At 38.8% G+C, this 19,586-nt stretch overlaps 1 protein-coding gene across 3 annotated transcripts in view; it reads right to left on the reverse strand.

Moving 5' to 3' along the window:
• nbeal2 (neurobeachin-like 2) overlaps positions 1–19,586 on the reverse strand; it is a 55,757-nt gene that overhangs the window by 23,147 nt on the left and 13,024 nt on the right. For 2 of the 3 annotated variants that reach the window (XM_047360792.1, XM_047360793.1), the window contains exons 4-25: positions 18,697–18,778; positions 18,276–18,388; positions 17,950–18,032; positions 15,804–15,889; positions 15,418–15,721; positions 13,415–13,521; positions 13,074–13,160; positions 12,218–12,301; positions 11,920–12,018; positions 10,574–11,229; positions 10,359–10,491; positions 9,908–10,027; positions 9,486–9,816; positions 9,293–9,375; positions 9,118–9,210; positions 8,693–8,864; positions 7,086–7,219; positions 4,745–4,904; positions 4,342–4,444; positions 4,075–4,225; positions 3,685–3,840; positions 2,776–2,935 (exon numbers count right to left, since the gene is read on the reverse strand). In XM_047360792.1, coding sequence (XP_047216748.1) covers positions 2,776–2,935; positions 3,685–3,840; positions 4,075–4,225; positions 4,342–4,444; positions 4,745–4,904; positions 7,086–7,219; positions 8,693–8,864; positions 9,118–9,210; positions 9,293–9,375; positions 9,486–9,816; positions 9,908–10,027; positions 10,359–10,491; positions 10,574–11,229; positions 11,920–12,018; positions 12,218–12,301; positions 13,074–13,160; positions 13,415–13,521; positions 15,418–15,721; positions 15,804–15,889; positions 17,950–18,032; positions 18,276–18,388; positions 18,697–18,778 — 3,497 coding nt within the window. The remainder of the gene's footprint in view (positions 1–2,775; positions 2,936–3,684; positions 3,841–4,074; positions 4,226–4,341; positions 4,445–4,744; positions 4,905–7,085; positions 7,220–8,692; positions 8,865–9,117; positions 9,211–9,292; positions 9,376–9,485; positions 9,817–9,907; positions 10,028–10,358; positions 10,492–10,573; positions 11,230–11,919; positions 12,019–12,217; positions 12,302–13,073; positions 13,161–13,414; positions 13,522–15,417; positions 15,722–15,803; positions 15,890–17,949; positions 18,033–18,275; positions 18,389–18,696; positions 18,779–19,586) is intronic. The other variant, XM_047360794.1, reaches the window with a different exon arrangement.

The following is a 19,586-nucleotide window of genomic DNA, read 5'->3' on the forward strand; positions in this document are numbered from 1 at the left end:
TTAGAACATTTCCAATTTGGAATAAATACTCCAGAAAATAGAAACTTTTAAAAACATATTTCTTACAAAAGTTACTCAATTACTAAAGTTACCTAGTTACTTAATAATTTTAGACATTTTAAGAGGTCAGCAACATTAGAAAGTTTAGAGAGAGTAAAAACCTAAAACTAATAAAAACTATCCTCAAATATAGTTGTGCGAGAAAGTTTTTAAACAGGCAACAACATTAAACTTTTTAGATAAAGATACTTAATTTTCCAAACTACTATTTATCTGGGCTCATGAGTGAACCTCTGCTTTCAGTACTTGCTGGGACCAATATGTATTTTAAAAGTATTTGCTCAATAGGGATACAACATATTTTAAAAACTTGACATAGGTGTTAATTCATGTGCATGTCGTGATAATGATATGACTACCAACAAGGAAACAAATACTTAACTAAATAGCATTAACATCTTTGTTCTTTGGGTTGATGCAAACATAAAACCCAGGCAGACAATCCAGCTACTGGGAAATAAATTCAGTTTATTATTTCCAGCTCACCAATGTGGTTTTCTTGAAGAAGTTGCATCCACCTGTTTCTGCTGTTTTGGTAATAAAATACTAAGTTGTACTTTCCATTCATTGGCTAATATTTGTTCCATTCAAAAGCTGTTTTTTGCCATAATGATATTTCGTATAGCGATATTGCAATAATGATAAATTTTGATAGAGTGCAAGACCCTTTTCACTAGATAAAATATGAACATTTAAAAATTCCACATCGTTCTCTGACTTTCTTTGTTTAAAAAAACATTTAAAGATTTAGAATGATAGACTGAGCACATATTTTGAAAATGATGAAAGAGTATTTTTTTAAAAGCACTCCTATTCAAAATGTTCTTATTTTCTTGAAATATTAAAACACTGCCAAGTTCTAAACTATTTCTGCTCAAAGTTATTAGGAGCCACTATGGAGGGCTTAAAGAGCCATATGCAGCTCTTTAGCCACGGGTTGCAGGGCCTGTCCTAAACCTTTCTGTGGTGGTACAAATTATGTTTTTATCCTCCCTGTTTTCCTGCTAATCACAGATAAAGATGCCCTGATACTCTCCCTTCTTCATAAGTCATTCCAGATGTTTCAAAACAGATCTAAACCAGAGCATTCCCACCACGTTTTATTGAATAAATATGATTTTTCAGCTAGGAAGCCCAATATATTTATCTAAATTAATTTTTAATTTCAGTGTCCTATGATCCGGCCTCTCCATGTTTTCATGAACAAACAGAAAACAAGGTCCAGTGCTGTTTGTGGAGAACACTTGTTTTTTTTTTGGGTCTGGTTCAGTTAACCACTTTGGCAACTTGTGGACCCTGTTTGGTACCTACGCAACCCATTTTGTCTCAACTTACTTCCTTTTTGTTACTGAAGACAAACTATTTCATAACCACGTAGTTATTTCCCATCCACTTCTCATCAGCTCATTTCTCCTGGTTGATGAGATCATTGATGAATTATGGACATAAACAATCATAAAACACCCAGATCTACTGTTTACCTTAATTTAATTGCTTATTTTTTTCAGAAGATGTTATATCACACTCCAATTCCCTATTGGATCTCTGTTTGGGCCAGTTGAAACATGTTAAGTATCACAAATTAAGACCTCTGATTGAACCAAAATAGCTCACATAGCTCAATTTCCATGCAGCAGACTATAGGCAGATCATAGAAAAAGACACATTAGAATCACTGACAGTCAATGACATCTTGAAGGCAGGAGCAAACTGATGCATGAAAGGTCCCAGGGCAGATGGGTACGAAACGTTCAAAACCTCGAAGGTAAGACAAGGTGAAGGAACTGATCTGCACCCATTTCTTGCAGCCCTGCTTTGTTGTTCAATGTTTTCTGATTCAGAATACCCCTGACTAGGGGCTTTAGTTGCTTACAAGTTACCTAAAAGGTCACTTTTGTGAGCTTTGAGCTCTGAGAGAAATTTGTCCTACCTCAGCAAAGAAAAACAACAGATTCCAAGAGCACAGCAAAATAGCTCCATTTTACCCTGTTGAACTTTCATCCTCTATCTATATTGAAACAAACTGGATTTGGAAAACCAGGCAGCCATTCAAACATTTCAGAGTCATGGTAAAGATCTACATTGTCAAGAATGCTTTTCTCTGCTGTTTTAGTAGTGCTAGAGGTGATAGCCACGTTAACTTCTAATTTAAGACCCTAATGAGAGTTTAAAATGTCACAGCTGTAATCATGCTGCCTTTGTTTTAATATAAATGTTTGTTTTGACGTGACGCCCAATATAAATAATTAATGACCACTAAAATCAGCAGCTTTACTAATGCCAGAGATCGGGAATCAGTCACAAAATTATTGTCGGTACATCTCTAGTTTTAATTTGACCATAAAGTTTACTGGTACTCTTAGAGCCTTGCTTATTTTTAACCTCACAGAGCATATTTGATCCTCTTCCAGCATTTATTTAGCAGGAATACAAAAATGTTTTTTGCTTTTTTTAATGAACTTGCATAACATTTAAATGAATGTCAGCCTGAATTTCATTAACTTTCAATCAATAAGGAAAAGGCTATAGAATTATTTGAAGAGATAAATGGTGTTAATGTCCATTTTAGTGGCGTAACTCAGAAATTGAAGACAAATCAACAACAAATCAGAACCTCAACCTTTCCTTTAATACTTTTTGACTTTGTCATTCAAACCTTGGATGTTCTTTCTTAAAAATCTAAAATAAAAAAGTGAAACAAAACTTTTGTATTACCTGTCGCAAGGACCTGCTCGTATAAACAGCGTACAGTTGTCATGGTTACAGGCATATCTTCAAGAAAGCAAATCAGGCCAAGATAACCAAAATCCTTTAGCTTGATTCGTTGCTTGTTACGCTCGGACACTTTCTCACTCTTGAGGATTTTGTACAAAACCTGCAAGAACACAAAAGTTTCGGTTTATATATGGGTGTATTTTAATAAATTTTAGTATCATCAAAATATTTATTTACAGTTACACATATATTTGAATTGTGTATTTCTGGTCATTTTGATGATTGTTGCTTACAGCCAATGAAATTCCAAAATTCACTACTACACAAGACCAATTGAAAAACAATTTTTATTCCAGAAATGCAGATCTACTAAAAATTACGTCAATGTACTATGCAGTTTGTGCACTCCATACTTTGTCAGGGCTTTGGCCATTTGCATGACATAATGCGTCAATGTGGTCTGGCATGGAGGCCAAACAGAGGAAATGTGACTGCTGAAGCCTATAGCCATTTGAAAAGCCTTTCATTTTACTGGACAGCTGTAAAGTCATCAGTCATCTTTGTGATTGTGTACACCATGACATAACATTTCTGTATTAAAAAAACATTTTTTAATTGTCATGTATTTTTATTAGTCTCAGAAAAGTTGAATAGTTTGGAGAAACTGAATTTTGGGTTTTCATTATATGGCAGCCATATTCTTCAAAACTTAAATAAACAAACATTTGAAATATATTCCTCTGTGTGTGATTAATCTGTATATAGGTAGTACTTTTTTTATGAATTACTAAAATAAATGAACTTTTCAGTTATTTTCTAATTTGCTGAGATGCAACTTTAATCACAGTAAAATCTTTAATTAAAGATAAATCAATAATCAGAAGAAGAGGTCATTTCAGTTGTTCTCACCCTGAACACCCTCTCTCTGGCCTCATCCCCAAAGCTTGGGGTGAGCAGCAGGCTGTACAGCTGCTCCACGCCCCACTCCAGCAGCACGGTCTGCACCTGCTCCCGAGGAGGGCTGCTCCTCAGGAGCTCATACAGCACATCCAGGGCCTTCACCACCTGACAGACAGGGAGAGTCACTGATAAATTACAAAGAGGTGTGGATAAGGGCGGGTATAGTTGTGTAAAAAAAAAGGAGTATGACAGAAAAGATAGGCGCAAAACAAACATGAAGCCAAAGAAATAAAGCTCAGATGAACGATGACTGTTTAACTGGAAACTGGGAGTCAATTATGCCAATAAAAAAGGTCAATCTGCTGAAAGAAAAACAGCAGTAAAGCATTTCAGTATTGCCTGCTGCTCCTCTCCGACTGTCAAAATGTAGGCCAGGACATTGTGGAGCTCCTCTGATGTCGGAGATTTGAGGAAATCTTTCAGCAGCGAGAAGAGAGACGTCTGAATTGTCTGCTTCTCATCAGACAGAGGGCTGCCATCTTGCTCCACACTACGACCAAACAGATGAATGAAGAGACTCTGATATTAGGGTAACAAGTGAAAATGAAGACACAACTGAACTGAACTTAAATAGTTTATATTGATGCTTTGTGGTGCCTTGCCCACCCGTAGTATGTCCGAATAGTGTCCAGAATGTACTGGACCCCATACTTCCTCCTCATGCGCTGCTTGCTTTTGTTTATCACAGATGACAGGTATTGCACATGTGCTTCAGAGGAGAGAGAAAAAAAACACCACAGTTATCCCTCCTCTGGCTGACATTTAGAAATGTCAAATCATGATGTAAGGTTGTGTTGAGAAAGAGCTGTAATTTTAAGGATACTGAAGTAATGCACCCTCAATACTGAACCGATAGCCTAAACTCGACAATTCAAAGGGTTCAGCATCCACCGTTTTGTTACCCTGACTCCTTTCATTCCTGCTGTGTCAATACAGACAGCATTGGCATACAAGCAACGCTTCACATGTGATTTACTCCGCAAGAAGGAGGGGACTGCTGCTGCCTTACCCAAACAAACAGCAAAATGGCTTCTGGTCCAGATGCGAAAGTTAAATAGCAGGTGCTGGTAGAGTTGCTGCAGGAGCGGGCTGTTGCCCTCGTTGAAAACCTGCTCCAGCAGTAGCTGACATGCCATGAGAACGTTCATATCCATCATCGTGCCTGGAACCTGTAGCAGACGCAGAGACACTAAGTTTTAACTTAATCAGTTCACAGTCGTGTCTATTTTACTCTGTAGCACGGTAGCATATAAATTAGTTTACTGTGATGCTGATGAAGTGTCTCCTTCTTTTGATTGTACTATACATATTTGTATATCTGCACCAGAGGTAAAAATGTGCAAAAAAGCCCCAAACTTAATTAACTTTTTATTGCAGTAGCAAAATCCACAAGTGGAAAATGTAAAAAATTTAACCCAATATGTTTATTCAGTGCGGAAAAAAGTTCCAAGTCAGGGAAAGTTTTTTTTTTTTTCTTTATTTTTTAATCAACAATCCCACCCATAAAATAAATGTAATTAAGGTTTTTTAGTAACTGACACTTTTTAGTTTTTTTTGTGTCAAGAACCTATAACTTAGTAATGTATCACTTCTGGTTTTGTTTTGAGAAGAGACACAAGTCCATTTCTGTTTGGCACTCCTCAAAAGGGGAATAAGACAACAAGCAATTTAAGCAGAGCTGATGTGCGTTAACTTTATAATTCACAAAAATGTGCCTAAAACAACTGGAACTGTGACAAAGACGTTTGGACAAGGAACCAAGTCTATGCTACCGCTACACACAGAAATCAGGACTTACCAGGTAAAAAATATCTCCAAAGCTCCGTGAGAACACTGCAGCAAAAAGTGACATTTTGGGGTCACAAAGATCATTATATATCATCTACCTCCCCACTGGTAGTTTGGGGGTCATGTCCCAGAAATGTCTTTTCTGTCCAACCATTCCAAACAGAAACATGCTAATGGAATTTAACTGGAACCACATGCTTTGATGAGATGAGAATAAGATTGAGCTTTTCAGCAAACAAAAACAGCAGCTGGGTTTGCCTTGAAACAGAGGATGAATATGTCCAACAGCATCCCCAGCCCACTATTAAGATGCTGTGGGCCTGTGCCTTTTCCAAGGGCCCTGGGAGCCTTCAAATGGTGTATGGCATCAGATTTGGTGGAATCTGCCAGAAAACTAAACAACACAGAAATGGTTCACCAGATAGATCTAAATCCTACAGGGGGTATGTGGGGCATGAGGGAGGAACCAGAAATTAAGAGAATCTAAAATGATTTTGCAAAGAGGAAAGGTCAAAGATCCCTCCTTCTGTATGCTTCAACCTTGCAAGATGTTTTTGGAGAAGATTAAGTGCATCCCTGTTGGCAGAAGATAGTGTATACTGACAACAGGGTGCGGAAATTGTGGTACCTGTAATATGCATTTCTTATTTATGATTGCCCCCCACTAAATTAATCTAAATAAATGGAAGTGTGATTTTTAATTGCTCAGAGTGAGATCATGCTGCTGCAATAAAAGCTAACCATATTTTACTGCTTTTCACACATTAATCAGTTGAGCCAATAAAAGTATGTAAATGTTTGTGTGCATCTTTTCCACAGCCATATGTGGAAACACCTAATGATGCCAAACACACAAAGTAGATTCCATACAGGATGCTCCACCTTCACCAGATGAATTTCAACATATCCTGCCCGTCTGCATGCACAACTCTGCTGCACTGACACAAGGCTTGACTGACTGCAGTCATCCATGACTCAAATCCATGAAAAGTATAACAAGAACTTAGTCTGACCCTGTACATTGAACAATCGCTACAAAAGGTGAACTTTTCACAGCAAAGAAAGAAATGTTGTCTTTAATCCCTTAGCATCACATTCATTATATTTTTGCTCCAGGTTTCTTGCAGAACTGAGTCCCACTAACTAAAACGGAGACACCTGTAGATGTTAAAGAAAAGATTTCATAACTATAAATTTACAAAATGAGTAAACAATAATACTTTGTTTATTGTTAATTGTCATCTTGATTTTCTCTCATTTTTAGGCCAGCTTAAATTCCCCTAAAGCTAACAGAGTTTTAAACAAAAGCTGGTTTCTTTGCACTTCTTTTAGTTGGTATCACTTCTTCCTATTCATAGCGAAACAATGCAATGTCTGCATTAATTGTCCCACACATGCATTCAAACAGTCATTCTGACAGACCACTGCAGTTTCAGCAACACCAGTCCCATTTATTACAAAGCAATTATTTAGCAACAGCGTGGTGAAAAAGGTCAAATGTTCACTTTCAGATGCTAATCTGCCAATAACTTTCGGAACAAGTTACCATGTGCAGGACCTACTTTGCTGAGCATGGCACCGATGATGCTGGGCCCGTGACACTGCAGCAGACTTTCCTGATTGACAGAGTGGTGACGAATCAGGTTTTTTACCATCAGCAGGAAAGCAGCGATGCTGTTTCTTTCAAGTCTGCCTTCTGTAGAAAAAAAAAAAAAATAGGGTAAAATGGGGTTTAAGATTTCCTGTGTAAGCCACAGTGATATTTCTGCTTTACAAAGCACTTCATAGACAACACATTTCAAAATGAGTCAGAATTCTACGCTATGTTTGTTTGCTTGCTTTATTTCTCTAATGTTTTTGTACCATGTACTCCTGTGCACAAATTACCCCCCCGCTTTTCTCACATTGAGCATCTGAGCTTTGAGTTTTTAACTATATTTGTCAAACGTTTCCTGTTTGCGATTGCATCATGTGGTTGTACACAGACTTAGGCTTACTTAACTCACAATGTTAAAACTTTTCTGTAAGTAAGTTGGAGTTTTAAACAGTAAAATCAACTAGAAAAAAAATGAAACAGTGTTTCTGGGATTAAGGTTTAAACACTGTATCTTTTGTGACCAACATGACCAACATTCATCTGTTGTAGCAATTATATGCAAGTATAAACACCATAGGAATGTCCAGTCATCACAGCGTTCAGGAAGGAGACTTGTGTTTTGGAGTGAAATGTACATCAACCCCAAAACAAAGCAACTGACCTTGTGAGGAGGCTAGATACAGTTGGTAGGAGGGTTTTAAAATTCACGGTGAGCAGCCTGAAAGGCCACTCAGCAAGAAAGAAACCATTTCTCTAAAAGCAACATAAAAAAGCTAGATTATAGTTTGCAAATGCACTCAGGGACAAAGACCCTACAGTTACAAAATATATCATTTGAGTTGATTAAATAAAAATTAAAGTGTTTGACTATAATGACCACTGTTACATTTTGAGGAAAATGAGGGAAGCTTGCAAGCCTGAAAGCAACATCCAGTGGTGAGGTACACAACTGGCAGCATCATGTTGTGTGGCTGTTTCTCTGCAGGAGGGACTGGTGTACTTTACAAAATAGATGGCATCATGAAGAAAGCACAGCATCTGGAATTATTATTGCATCTCAAGACATCAGCCAGGAAGCTTACGTTTTGAGCAAAATGGGTCTTCCTGATGGACAAAGATGGACATTAGCCAGAGCATCCAACGAAATAAAGAGTGAAGAGCACAAGACTGCATTACTTGCAATTGATTGAGTTTGCATGATGCCCCTGGTTTTATCTAGAAACTGCCCAGCATGTAGGGAGTAAACACACACTAGTATGTGAGGGCCCTTGCATAGGTTGTGCCATTCTAAAGTAGCATCCAAATGCAAAGCAATACTGTTAATGCTGCCTAAAAATTAAAATAAATTATTAAAAACCTAGAAATAATATGACTATTTCACCATCGTGAGTGTAAACCTAAAAATGGAATATATTTATTTTGTACTTGATCCTTTTTTTGGGGTATTCTAGCGTACAACATGTTCCTTGTTTTAGCAATGTAAACCTGGAACAAAGTGCCTGTTGGGATTGCAGTTATGGTGTATTAAGAAAAAAAAAAAAAAAACAATGTTCGAAAGGAGGACAAACAGACCTGCAGATTTGTTAAGAGGCAGCAGCATGGCGGCAGGGCCTCTAGGGGAGGTGAGCTCTGGTCCTAGCAAGTCTGAAGTCTCCTGACCGCCATTGTAAACCTGCTCTGCCTCACACACCTGCTCGAGCAGAGGCAGCAAAACCCCAATTCCTCCCACCACGTTCACAACATCCTGCATTAATATAACAAATGAATAAATAAATGAAGGGAAGTAGCAAAATAGTATAAAAAGAGTGAAAATTACAAAAAGAAAAGTAAGTGAAAACATGTTCATCTGTATTAGATCCTCTAACAACATAAAACTAAACCAGGCATCCATTTTTAATAATAAATAATTTTAAAGGGCATTCACATAAATGACAGAAAAACAACAGAAATCTCAGTTTGGAACAAAACTGGAAATAAAAATAGTATTTATATCTAACCTTTGTGTCCCAGGTAACCACTCTGTGTCCTGTTAGTCTGCCATCATGCTGACATTGAGGTGCCAGGTCCAGACAAATCTGACTCTTAAAAGCCTAAAAAAGACCCCCCAAAATACATGAGGAAGAATAGCTGGTAGCGGCAGATTAATACAGTGTTTTTCTGGGCGTCATTTACCTGTGGAGTGTAGTACAGCAGTAGCTTGCTGTTCAGCTCAGATAACTCTCCATCCGCTTTGAATAAGGGCACTTGATTAGGGCCTGTGCATGAAGAGTTAAAGGTCATGAAACATGTGCTTGCAAACATATGTTGATGAAGTTTTAAATCATGACTAATTCTTCTACTAAGTGGGCAATGGGGTGTGACACACCTGCAGCATGCAGAGCTCGTGCCTGGGCAGGCTGCAGAGTCTCGTGGCAGATGAAGGCGGTGCCCAGAAGGCCATCTAAAGATGTCGGCGATCCCCACTCTGTGTCCTGCAGTCCTGCTGAAATGGTGTGCACCGGGGAGTCTGCCGTAGACCCCCACCGGCCTCCTGCAAAGGATGCTGGGAAGGACTGGGAGCGGAGGAGGGAAGGAGCGTGGGGTGGGAAGGCAAACTCTGGTGACGGGCAGGAGGTGAAAGACGAGGGAAGGTTCGGTGACGTGGTGGTGGTAGTGGTGCGGTGGCCTGCAGAGCCGATGCCGCAGTAGATAAATGGCTTCAGGTGAGGGTTAAGATGAGACAAAGATAGACTGTAAAGAACACATCACTGAAGACAATCAGCAAAAGAAAAAATATATTTTGTTTACCTCACTAAAAGATGGGAAACGAAGCTGAGCAGTTTTCTGTTGCTCTCCATCTATGTAGACTGTAACCAGGTTCTGACCAAAAGGACGCCGGCCTGGGATGTGGACTATGGCCACTGAATGCTGGGATGAAGATAAAACAAGACCACATGCCAAATTAAACCCAAAAAAACTGTACTTTGAGAAAACTTATTTATTTTTGTTTAACCTTTTTACAAATGATCAAATTCCAAACTCAAACTTTAAGGTATTTTATTGGGGTTTTGCGAAGTAGACTTACAAAAAACATTGCACAATCGTAAAGTGGAAATAAATTAATACATCTTTATCGTAAAATTTTTTACAAATAAAAATCTAAAAAGATTGGCATTTGTAATGCCATGCAACCAACTCTCTTGAAATGAACCTTTTTTAATTTTCACTAAATATGGACAATTATTGGCCCAAAACTCACCCAGCGTGCATCAACTAGTGGGTATTCAGGTAAAGCAACAGCCATGTAGTCTTTCTTAGTGCAAACAGCTACTACCAGCACACCCTCCATGGTAAAAAAGGCTTCTAGCCCAGTTCCACTTGCTGTGAAGAAACTTTATAAAAGAAACGATGCCTTAGTCAAATACACACAACAAAAACTTGAACCAAATCTACCAGAAAAAGTGTCATCTTTACCTGTAGAGCTGCTTTCTGCGTGGCCCTTTTCCCATGTCATATTGAGCCCCCTTGTCAGTGTTGGGAGGATGTTTATTGTTATTAAAGAACTCTGAGTGATAAGATGGGAAATCCATGTTGAGGCAGAGCCAAGCATGAAATGCAAACCCGCTGCCTGGCCAGCGTTGGACTGTCGGGACCATAATACCAGCCATAGGCGGTGTGAGGTCAAAATATTGCAGAGCGCTGTCCCGGCCCTCTCTGGCTGCCATGGTCGAAAGCACGCATATCATACGGGTGCAATAAGGGTGTCCCCTCCCTCCCACTGCAGCGTTTTCTTGGTCCATCCTGAGAAGTCTAAGTAGGCTCTTCAGCTCCTCTGGTCTCAGACACAGGGAACCCAGGTCCTGCAGAAGGCCCAGCAGGGCATCTGCACACTGCCTGTCTAGACTCTGGGGCTGCGAGAGCACCTGCAGCAAAGCACCCACCATGCCAGCTTCCACAGCCACAGTGCGGCATGACCGGGAGCCTCCAGAGACAGCTGCCAGCCACTGGGCCACCAGCAACTGGAGATCCCTCTGACCCGACAGGTCAGGCAGCCACTGCAGAAGCAGCAGCAAGGGCTGGTCGTTGCTAATGCCGAGGTGATGAGCGTGGGCGTGCTCGCCTTCCACTGCCTGAGGTGGAGACAAAGAAGATCAAAACACAGGCAAAGTAAGGTTTGTGAGGACAGAGAACAGTTTTTTCTTTAAGTTTTGTTTCCACACGGTTACCTGGACATGCATTGAAATACAGTAGTTTCCCAACTTAATGATCAATGAGTCATATCAAAACAGAGAGGGAACATGCTAATGCTAGCTTAGCAATTCAAGTAACTTTTTTGCATGGAATATTCGTCAGGGAAAACAAAGCATGAGTTCACTGAAGATTGCAGCTGTACGTATAGACAGCTATATATTTAGACATCTAAAACAAGCTATGCATGATTCAGGGGACACCTCATAACATAACTGTACCTTATACAACCAAGTTAACCCATGTATGAGCAGTATTTTAAGGCTGTCCTGCAGAAACTCCAGCTGGGACAAGTTATCTTTCGCTTGCAAGAAAATATCCATCACCATTGCAGCTTCCAGAGTGAGTAAGGTGGAATACAATCAGTAGATCAATGTAGATATTGTAATACTGAGATTATATTGATACACATTAAAGCTACAGAGTTTTTAGGTAGATATAGGATTGATTTTTTTAACTTTATTGTAGTCGCAGATTATGACTCACACCACGCATGCTTTCATGCTTAAATGGTTTGGTTAAATTTTAGGCAAAAATGTCATGACTTTGTGCTGAAAGAATGAGGACTTCACCATGTTCATCAGCTCCTGCAACAGCCGTTTGGTGGGTTGACCTTGACTTTTTAGCACATCAAACAACTGGGAGTAGCCGATCCTCTCCTTGAAAACCTCCTGGGAACACAAGAGACAGAAATAGGTTGGGAAAAAACTGCTCGACAGAGACAATAATCTGGCACACTTCCATTACTGGAAGGAAACAAAAGGAGCTTGCATGAACAGACAGCAACTTTCCTCAGAGTTTTAATTAAAATGTGCAAACAATAGTATGCATTTTGATCATTTGAAAAACCAAATCAATAAGAGGCTTTACTTTAGCAGAAGATGAGTTGCTCATTATTGCTGTAAGGACCCCCAACGCATGGACCGTTATACTGTCTGCTCCTTTCTCCAACACCTACATGAGAATAAAGAGATTGAGTTCATTGTGGCACTTTATAGATAAAAATGTGCAGGATCATATGTTTCCAGCAAAAACACATCACGAAAAGTGAATCTAGTAATATCTTACACCAAAAGCATTCTCCAGCCTGATTGTCTATTAAGTCCAAAGGAAATTAAATTACATTTACTGGAGAAGACTGTGAAAATAACAACAACTGCTGTACAAGCCACCACGCAATCACCTCTTTGTTTAATAAAGACAGGTCCTGGCATGCAAAAAACAAAACAATCCAAAGCCAACCACCAAAAAAAGAAAAAGAAATAAAATGAGGCAATCCCAAGCTATTGCTGGAAATTAGTCAACATCAAGCTCCAGGACATGTGCCTGGCCTTTTTAAACAACCCGCAGTCACATGGAAAAGCAGGAGGTAAAAAAGAAACATGGAAGGATATTTAGTTCAAAACCATACATTTCATGCACAAAGATGAGCACAACATGCCCTACGTGGCCCATGTTGGCAGCAGGGAATTCAGCTGATAATTGCTGTGACTTACATCAATAAATTCAATCGAAGCTACTTAATGGAGGGCAGATGTGACAGATTAATAAGAGTCAACCTAATGGCGGTTATCATATCCAGCCATACCTGTTTTTTCTTTTACAAAGGAGTATAAGCCTGACTTCCTGCCTATAACTTCCTGTTTAAATAGCATAGAGAGAGGACTGAGTTTCCTGCTGACAAGACCAAGAGCAATACCAAGCACACAGGGGGAGAGGGGAGTACCTGGTCCACTTTGACATCTGTGAGAAAATGTGTGGTGAGGTCACACACAACCTCACGGTCCGGCCTACAGCTGTTGCTCTGAAAGAGCTTCAGGACGCAAAAAAGGTACGCAGCAAACACACAAGAGTAGACAATTAGACCCAAAAACAAAAAGCTGCAGAATGGTCAAGCAGGAAAACAGAGGTATGATTGTTACATTCAAAAAATATACAGACAGAAGTTAAAGCAGCAGTGCTGCTGAAAGAGGAAGTGGGCATGATATAATAGGAATAGTGCCAGTATGACACAGGTGGGCTGGTTGATCAAAATAAAGACATAAGTGTGATGGTCAGGAGTCTAACCTTGCTGTTCTGAATCAGTCTGAGGATGTGCTCAAAGCAGTTGTTGTTGAGGAAGATGGCCTGTAGGACAGGTCTGTCTGGACATTGCAGGATCTCAGGAACAGCAGCTAAGACAAATAACAGAAAAATGCTGATTTTTAACTTCTAGTGCAAATACAGGTGCATTTCAATAAATTAGAATATCATTAAAAAGATAATTTATTTCAGTAATTCAAATCAAAAAGAGAAATTCACATACAGCCATGTTACACACAGTCATGTATAAGCATTTATTTCAATTTAGTTTATTTATATAGTGTCAATTCACAACCAATGTCATTTACAGTTACCATGTAAATAAATGGTAACTGTAAATGTTTGACACATCCAATAAATTTCATTCCACTTCACGATTGTGTCCCACTTGTTGTTGATTCTTCACAAAAAATTAGAATTTTATATCTTTATGCTTGAAGCCTGAAATGTGGCAAGAGGTTGAAAAGTTCAAGGGGGCCGAGTACTTTCGTAAGGCACTCAAACAAACAGATCCAAAATCCTAGAGAAATATACTGAATAGTTCATTTAATGCAATCATATAGACAGATTTAAACTCAGTCACATACATTTCTATTTAATCCTAGCTATGAATGCAATCAAGTTCACTATGCCAATTGGTAAAACAAGTTTTCTATTAGAAAACCCAGCAGATTGCATCAACTTCCGAACTCTGCAGCAACCCTCCTGCTAAGCATGCTGGGAGTTCAAGTGGTCAGACCACACAAACAAAACACACAGAGGCACATGTCTAGGAGTACTTTCTATGTTAAAAGGAGAAGTAAAGAGTTAATTGCAACAATAGCCACTTTTAATGGCTTTTTGTAGGAGAGAAACACAGCTAAGATGAGCCAGTAGTAAAAGCAATGTGATGATTCTGTTCATTTTAATTAATATGACTTACATCTAATAAAAAAGATAGAGTTTCTCCAAATATTAAATTATATTAAGACTAGGGCTGCAACTAACGATTATTTTGCTAATCGATTAATCTGTCGACAGTCTTTTTCGATTAATAATTGGATGGCAAAAGGTGCTTAATGGGAGATTTTTCACAGAATTTGAACCAGGTGAAGTTAAAACTAAGCTTGAGGACTTCTGGATAAAGCATATTCACTGACAAAGAAGGTTTTTCATTTATTTTGTGTATAATTCTAGCCTAATTACTGCTCTGAGTGAGTTGTTCTTTCAGCAAATGCATGTATTAGAGTCTATATACTCCAGTTAACAATTATTTGATTACTAAACTAGTTTAAAATTATTTCAATAATCATTTATTCATGATTAATCAGATTCATTGTTTCAGCCCTAATTAAGACCAATAAAAAATGATTTTGATATAGGATCCTTGGCCCTCTGGAAAGTGTCTCAATTTAAATGAACTAAAAACTTGGTCAGAGCTCTTGTTGCATGAATTACTGCATCATGAGACATGGCATTTGTCTGTAGTGAGTTTAAGACACATCTAAAACTGTTCTTGGTTAGGTAGAGGCTTAAAACCCCTGAAACAGGGAAATGCAACAGCTGTAGTCCATTTCCAGGACAGGTCTGTGTGTGGTGGCTCTTGAAGCCCCGACTCCAGCCACAGTCCATGTCATGTGGATGCATAATCCTCCTAAAGCTTTGGTTATTCGCATGGCTTCTGCTCCTTTCCTATGACACTTTTCCTTCCTCTCAACTTTCCATTATTATGCTTCTATGCACCACTTTAACAGCCACCTTTTATAGCAGTGACCTTTAGTGGCTTAGTCAGTGACTAGACTAGTGCCAGTCAGCAGTCTTCTTCATGACATTACATTTCCCTATTTAAAATCCTTTTTTAAATCTGGGCCACTGTGACATCTACAAGACATTTTTTTATTAAATTATTTAAACAAATTAACTTGATTGGTGATTTTTAAATTCTATGAGATTCATCTGCACTTGAGACACTCATATATTTTAAATATTCTGTAAAGTGATGTTCTTACTTAGCATTTGGCTCTGGAGCAATATTAGGCTCTCCTCCCAGCTCCGCCTGTCTTCCTGGTCGCTGTTGAGTGGACGGTTCCAGTTGAGAAGTTGGAAGTAGCTCTCCAGTATCGTCTTGATCTCCACCTGCCGCTCCACAGGACTGCTGGAATGCAGGAGGTGGATCATCGCTGTCAGGCACTGCAGAGTCAACCGTGGGAGCCTTGTGTCTTTAGGTTCAGCAGAGATCCGGCAGCACCACACCTGCAGCACGGAGAACAGGTCCTCCACAGACTGAGGGCTGATGGAGAGAAGGCCATTTTTCTAGAAAATAATAAAAAGGCTGTTAGAGGAACTTTGCACACCCTGCTAACTATTTATTTTTTAGATGGCTTTGCTCGCAGACCTTTCCTCCACTGATGACAGCACCTTGGAGATGAACCAATCTGAGTGTAAGGAACTCTGGTATATTTTTGCTGTCCTGGAGACTCTCTGCATAAGAAAAAGAGGCAAACACAATGCATTTAAGACAGGGCAGGAAAACCAACGCACACAATTTTAGCGTTATCTAGAAGGGTACAATTGCTAATGCAAGATGGGACTGACTCACGCTTGGTTCACATAAAAAAGATAAAATAAATAACCAATAAAATACAGGGTCTTTGTTTTCCTTAAGGACCAGTTAAAATATACACCATTAATAAATGATGACATTGTAAAGACATGTATGAATAGGCCTTAACTACAGCACAGAGATTTTTTCACACCTTCTTTAACAGTTGAGGAACTACCACATATGTAAAAGGGAAGCACAGTATTTACTTTATATTCAACCTGAAAAGGCATATTTTAGATCCTAATATTTGGATTTGCATTGTTGCATTTACCCTAGTTTTTCGCAAATTGCCAAATGTCCTGATGATTCATAATTTGGCAAAACTGAAAATAGCTTGGATGTAGCAGGGATTTCTGATTGCACAACGGAAGTCACTGTAGTCTCATACAGCAGCTCAACTATTCGAAGAATGGCTGTTAGTTTCAGTAACATTTAATGAAAAACAAATACATACATCTCAGCTGATTTATATTTTAAAATATGAATGAAATATTCACAAATAATATTAGCGAGATAAAAAAAAATAAGCGTACAGCATTTAGTGAATATACAGAAAAAACATCTGAAATTTTATATCTGAAATCTAAAATTTAGCTAAATGCTATAAGCGGCATGTATATCGATGCGGTTGATGAAATTTGTTCAACAAGTTCAACAAAACTGTTGCTGATCCCTGGTGAGTTTTGTGATAATCGGTGAAGTATTTTTTGACAAAATGACCTAAATTTATTTCTTAATATTATTGTAATTAAGAAAATATTAAAACAGTTAACAACAGCAAATGATATAATTAAAGTTGCGGAATAAGTCAAAAATTGACTTGGTTGAAGATTTATGCCTCCAAAGTATTTTTCTGGTTCTCATGGCGCTAGCGGTCATTGACTGTTTATATTAGAAGCTGAGGTGACGTCATGCCATGAGACGCTGCTGTAAAAAAGGACTGCTTTAAAACAAAGACAAAATGATTACAGGGTTGATATTCTAAACTATCTTTTAGCATCTTATATTAGCAATTAGCACAATTGGCTTCGCTAGCATTATTAAAATTATGTAGATCCTTAGCTTAACTTTAAGATGCTTAAAAGGCTACGTACATGAGCAGAGTAACAGTGCTGTATTGCATTAAGTCTTCCTGTTATCTGCTTTAATTTTGGCTCTCTCACGCAGGTTTGAATAAACTGCACACGTCTCGACATGTAAAAGAAAAAACTGTTTCCTTTTCAACTACTTGTTACCTCTCTGTTCTTGCCCTGACTTCATTTTAAACACCTTACTGATACTAAAAATCACTTCTGTCTGAGCATCCACAACAAAACGGTGTTACATTTGCTACAAATTTTCACATCATTTTTGAGTATCATCCACTCACTCCCACCCCTGCCTGACACCAACCCCCTCTATATAAGACACTGTAACAAAACAAATGTTTTCTTATGGCAATCTGGCCATCCTTTTTCCCAAAACTTTCTAGAGGAGCCCCTGCTAAAATAATTGTTTTCTGAAGTTCTTCTGTAAAATGTTCCCTGCTGCGGTTTCTTTCTCATAAAGAAAAGCCTCTCTAATTGGTTAAACATTACATAAATGGCCCCTAACACTTCCAATCAAAGCCTGCCATTGCAGCATAATCCTCTTAAAGATTTGTACATACTTTAACCAGCCCAAAATGAGCTTTCCCACATGGCTTATAGATCAGCACTTGTTGATCAAATGGAATGTAATGAAAAACCTGATGGGTAGATGGTGGATAATTAAGTTTTAACCATAACTGAACAATAGCAGATTCGACCAGACTGGAATGGGCTTAATCCTTTTAAGTAAGTAAGTGATAATTTTTTCATATGAGAGGAAAACAGGGAAATTTGAGCATTTGAGCAAAAACATTTTGTGATATGTGAGGCCTGACAAAGATCAGAGAGGCTGAAAGGGAGAGTCTCACCATGAAACAGAGCAGGCAACTCTTCTGGCAAGGCCAACGGAGAGAACTTATACTTGTTCCTCTCCAGCAAGCTCACCTCCTCCCTGCAAAACACAAAGCCTTGAGTCATCACCCTCCAATCACACCCAATAATCAACCTGTGATTTCCACTAATGCTGCTGGTACAAAGCTTGGTTTGTGTTCAAGGCGTAGGGAGCCAAAAGTCAAGGTGTTATACATTGCAGAAGGTTGGGCAAGCCATTATGTTCACATGATAATCTTCGAGTCTTTGTGTGACAGAGTCCCACCTCCCACACATTCTGAAGGGTAAGGCAGCACACACTCACCCTGCCAGACGTCTCCTCCACGTCTGATAAGGGTCAAACAGACTCTCGCAGAGCACCAGTCCATACTGCACAACCGGCTCCAGGGATGACTTCTCGCTTTGTCCCTTCTTTAGCTGTACAAATGAAAGGTTTGATTTCAAGCATTCATTTTCCTCTCAGCCTCAGCTCTCAGATACACCTGTTGTACTAGCGTTTCAATGTGCAACAATTCCAGTCCTTTCAATAGAAGGTCAAATACACACCCACTTGTCTTACACTTTGAACTAAATCTGTCACTTCAGGGAGAAGATGTCAAAACTACTGCTATGATCACTTCATTGAGTTTATCGCTCTGACTTTTCTGAGCTTTTCATGGTGTATGTAGTCAGCATGCCTGGTATGCAAGCCATAATTTAAATCAACAAAATATTTGTTTCCTTACCTGCTCCAAACAGAAATTTAAAAGCTTGATAGTTTCAAAAACAAAACTGGGGGTCTTTTCAGGATCGATGTTCTCCATATTCCTAAAAGGAGATAAAAATGAATGTAATTTTAAGAAAGCCTAACTAACAGCTTAACTGACCTATAGAAAAGATAAATACATTAAATAAACAACAATTAAGACTTGACAAAGGTTAGGTTTTTATCGCACTCCCTGAAAAAAAAAACCTGGAACCTAAAACCCGTCAACTCAAAGGAGGACTTTAATTTAACACCTTCTTTGTCGGCACAAAACAACAAAGACTAGGACAGATAGTGAAATGCAATAACAACCAGAATGTAGTAGTTTTGAAAACTGTCCAACATATGGAGTAAAAATGTATAAATCCTGTCTTTTAAGCATAGTCCATACATTTTCCATAAGGTTGAGGTCAGGCCCATTCCAGAAGCTTAAAATTAGCCAGCTTTATCCATTCCCAAACCAGTTCCGATGTATGCTTGGGATCATTTTTTCAGTTGGAACAGCAGGTTGTGTCCAAGTTTCAACCATCTCAACCAAACTGCTCCCCTCAGATGAAAAAAATCACAATCAAGAATTCAAGGCTTAATCCTAAATAATAAACTAGAATCTTCTGGAACACCAGAGTCTCTGTTGATAATAAAATGAGTGTAACATCCATATGGACTGAGATGACCCTGGCCAAAATGACAGGGAAGTTGTTTGGATGAACCACGTTGAGGCTTTCCACTGCCAGGCAATGTGGTAGAAGCATCATGATGCATCATGCAAAAATAAAAACACCTTACCTCCAAATTTGCTTCTAAAATTCATTGAAGATGTGTGTTGTATCATCCAGCCTGGATAGAGCGTTATTAAAAGCCCAAGAAAAA

Source organism: Girardinichthys multiradiatus, chromosome 3 (assembly GCF_021462225.1).
Source record: "Girardinichthys multiradiatus isolate DD_20200921_A chromosome 3, DD_fGirMul_XY1, whole genome shotgun sequence".
Lineage (NCBI taxonomy): Eukaryota > Metazoa > Chordata > Actinopteri > Cyprinodontiformes > Goodeidae > Girardinichthys > Girardinichthys multiradiatus.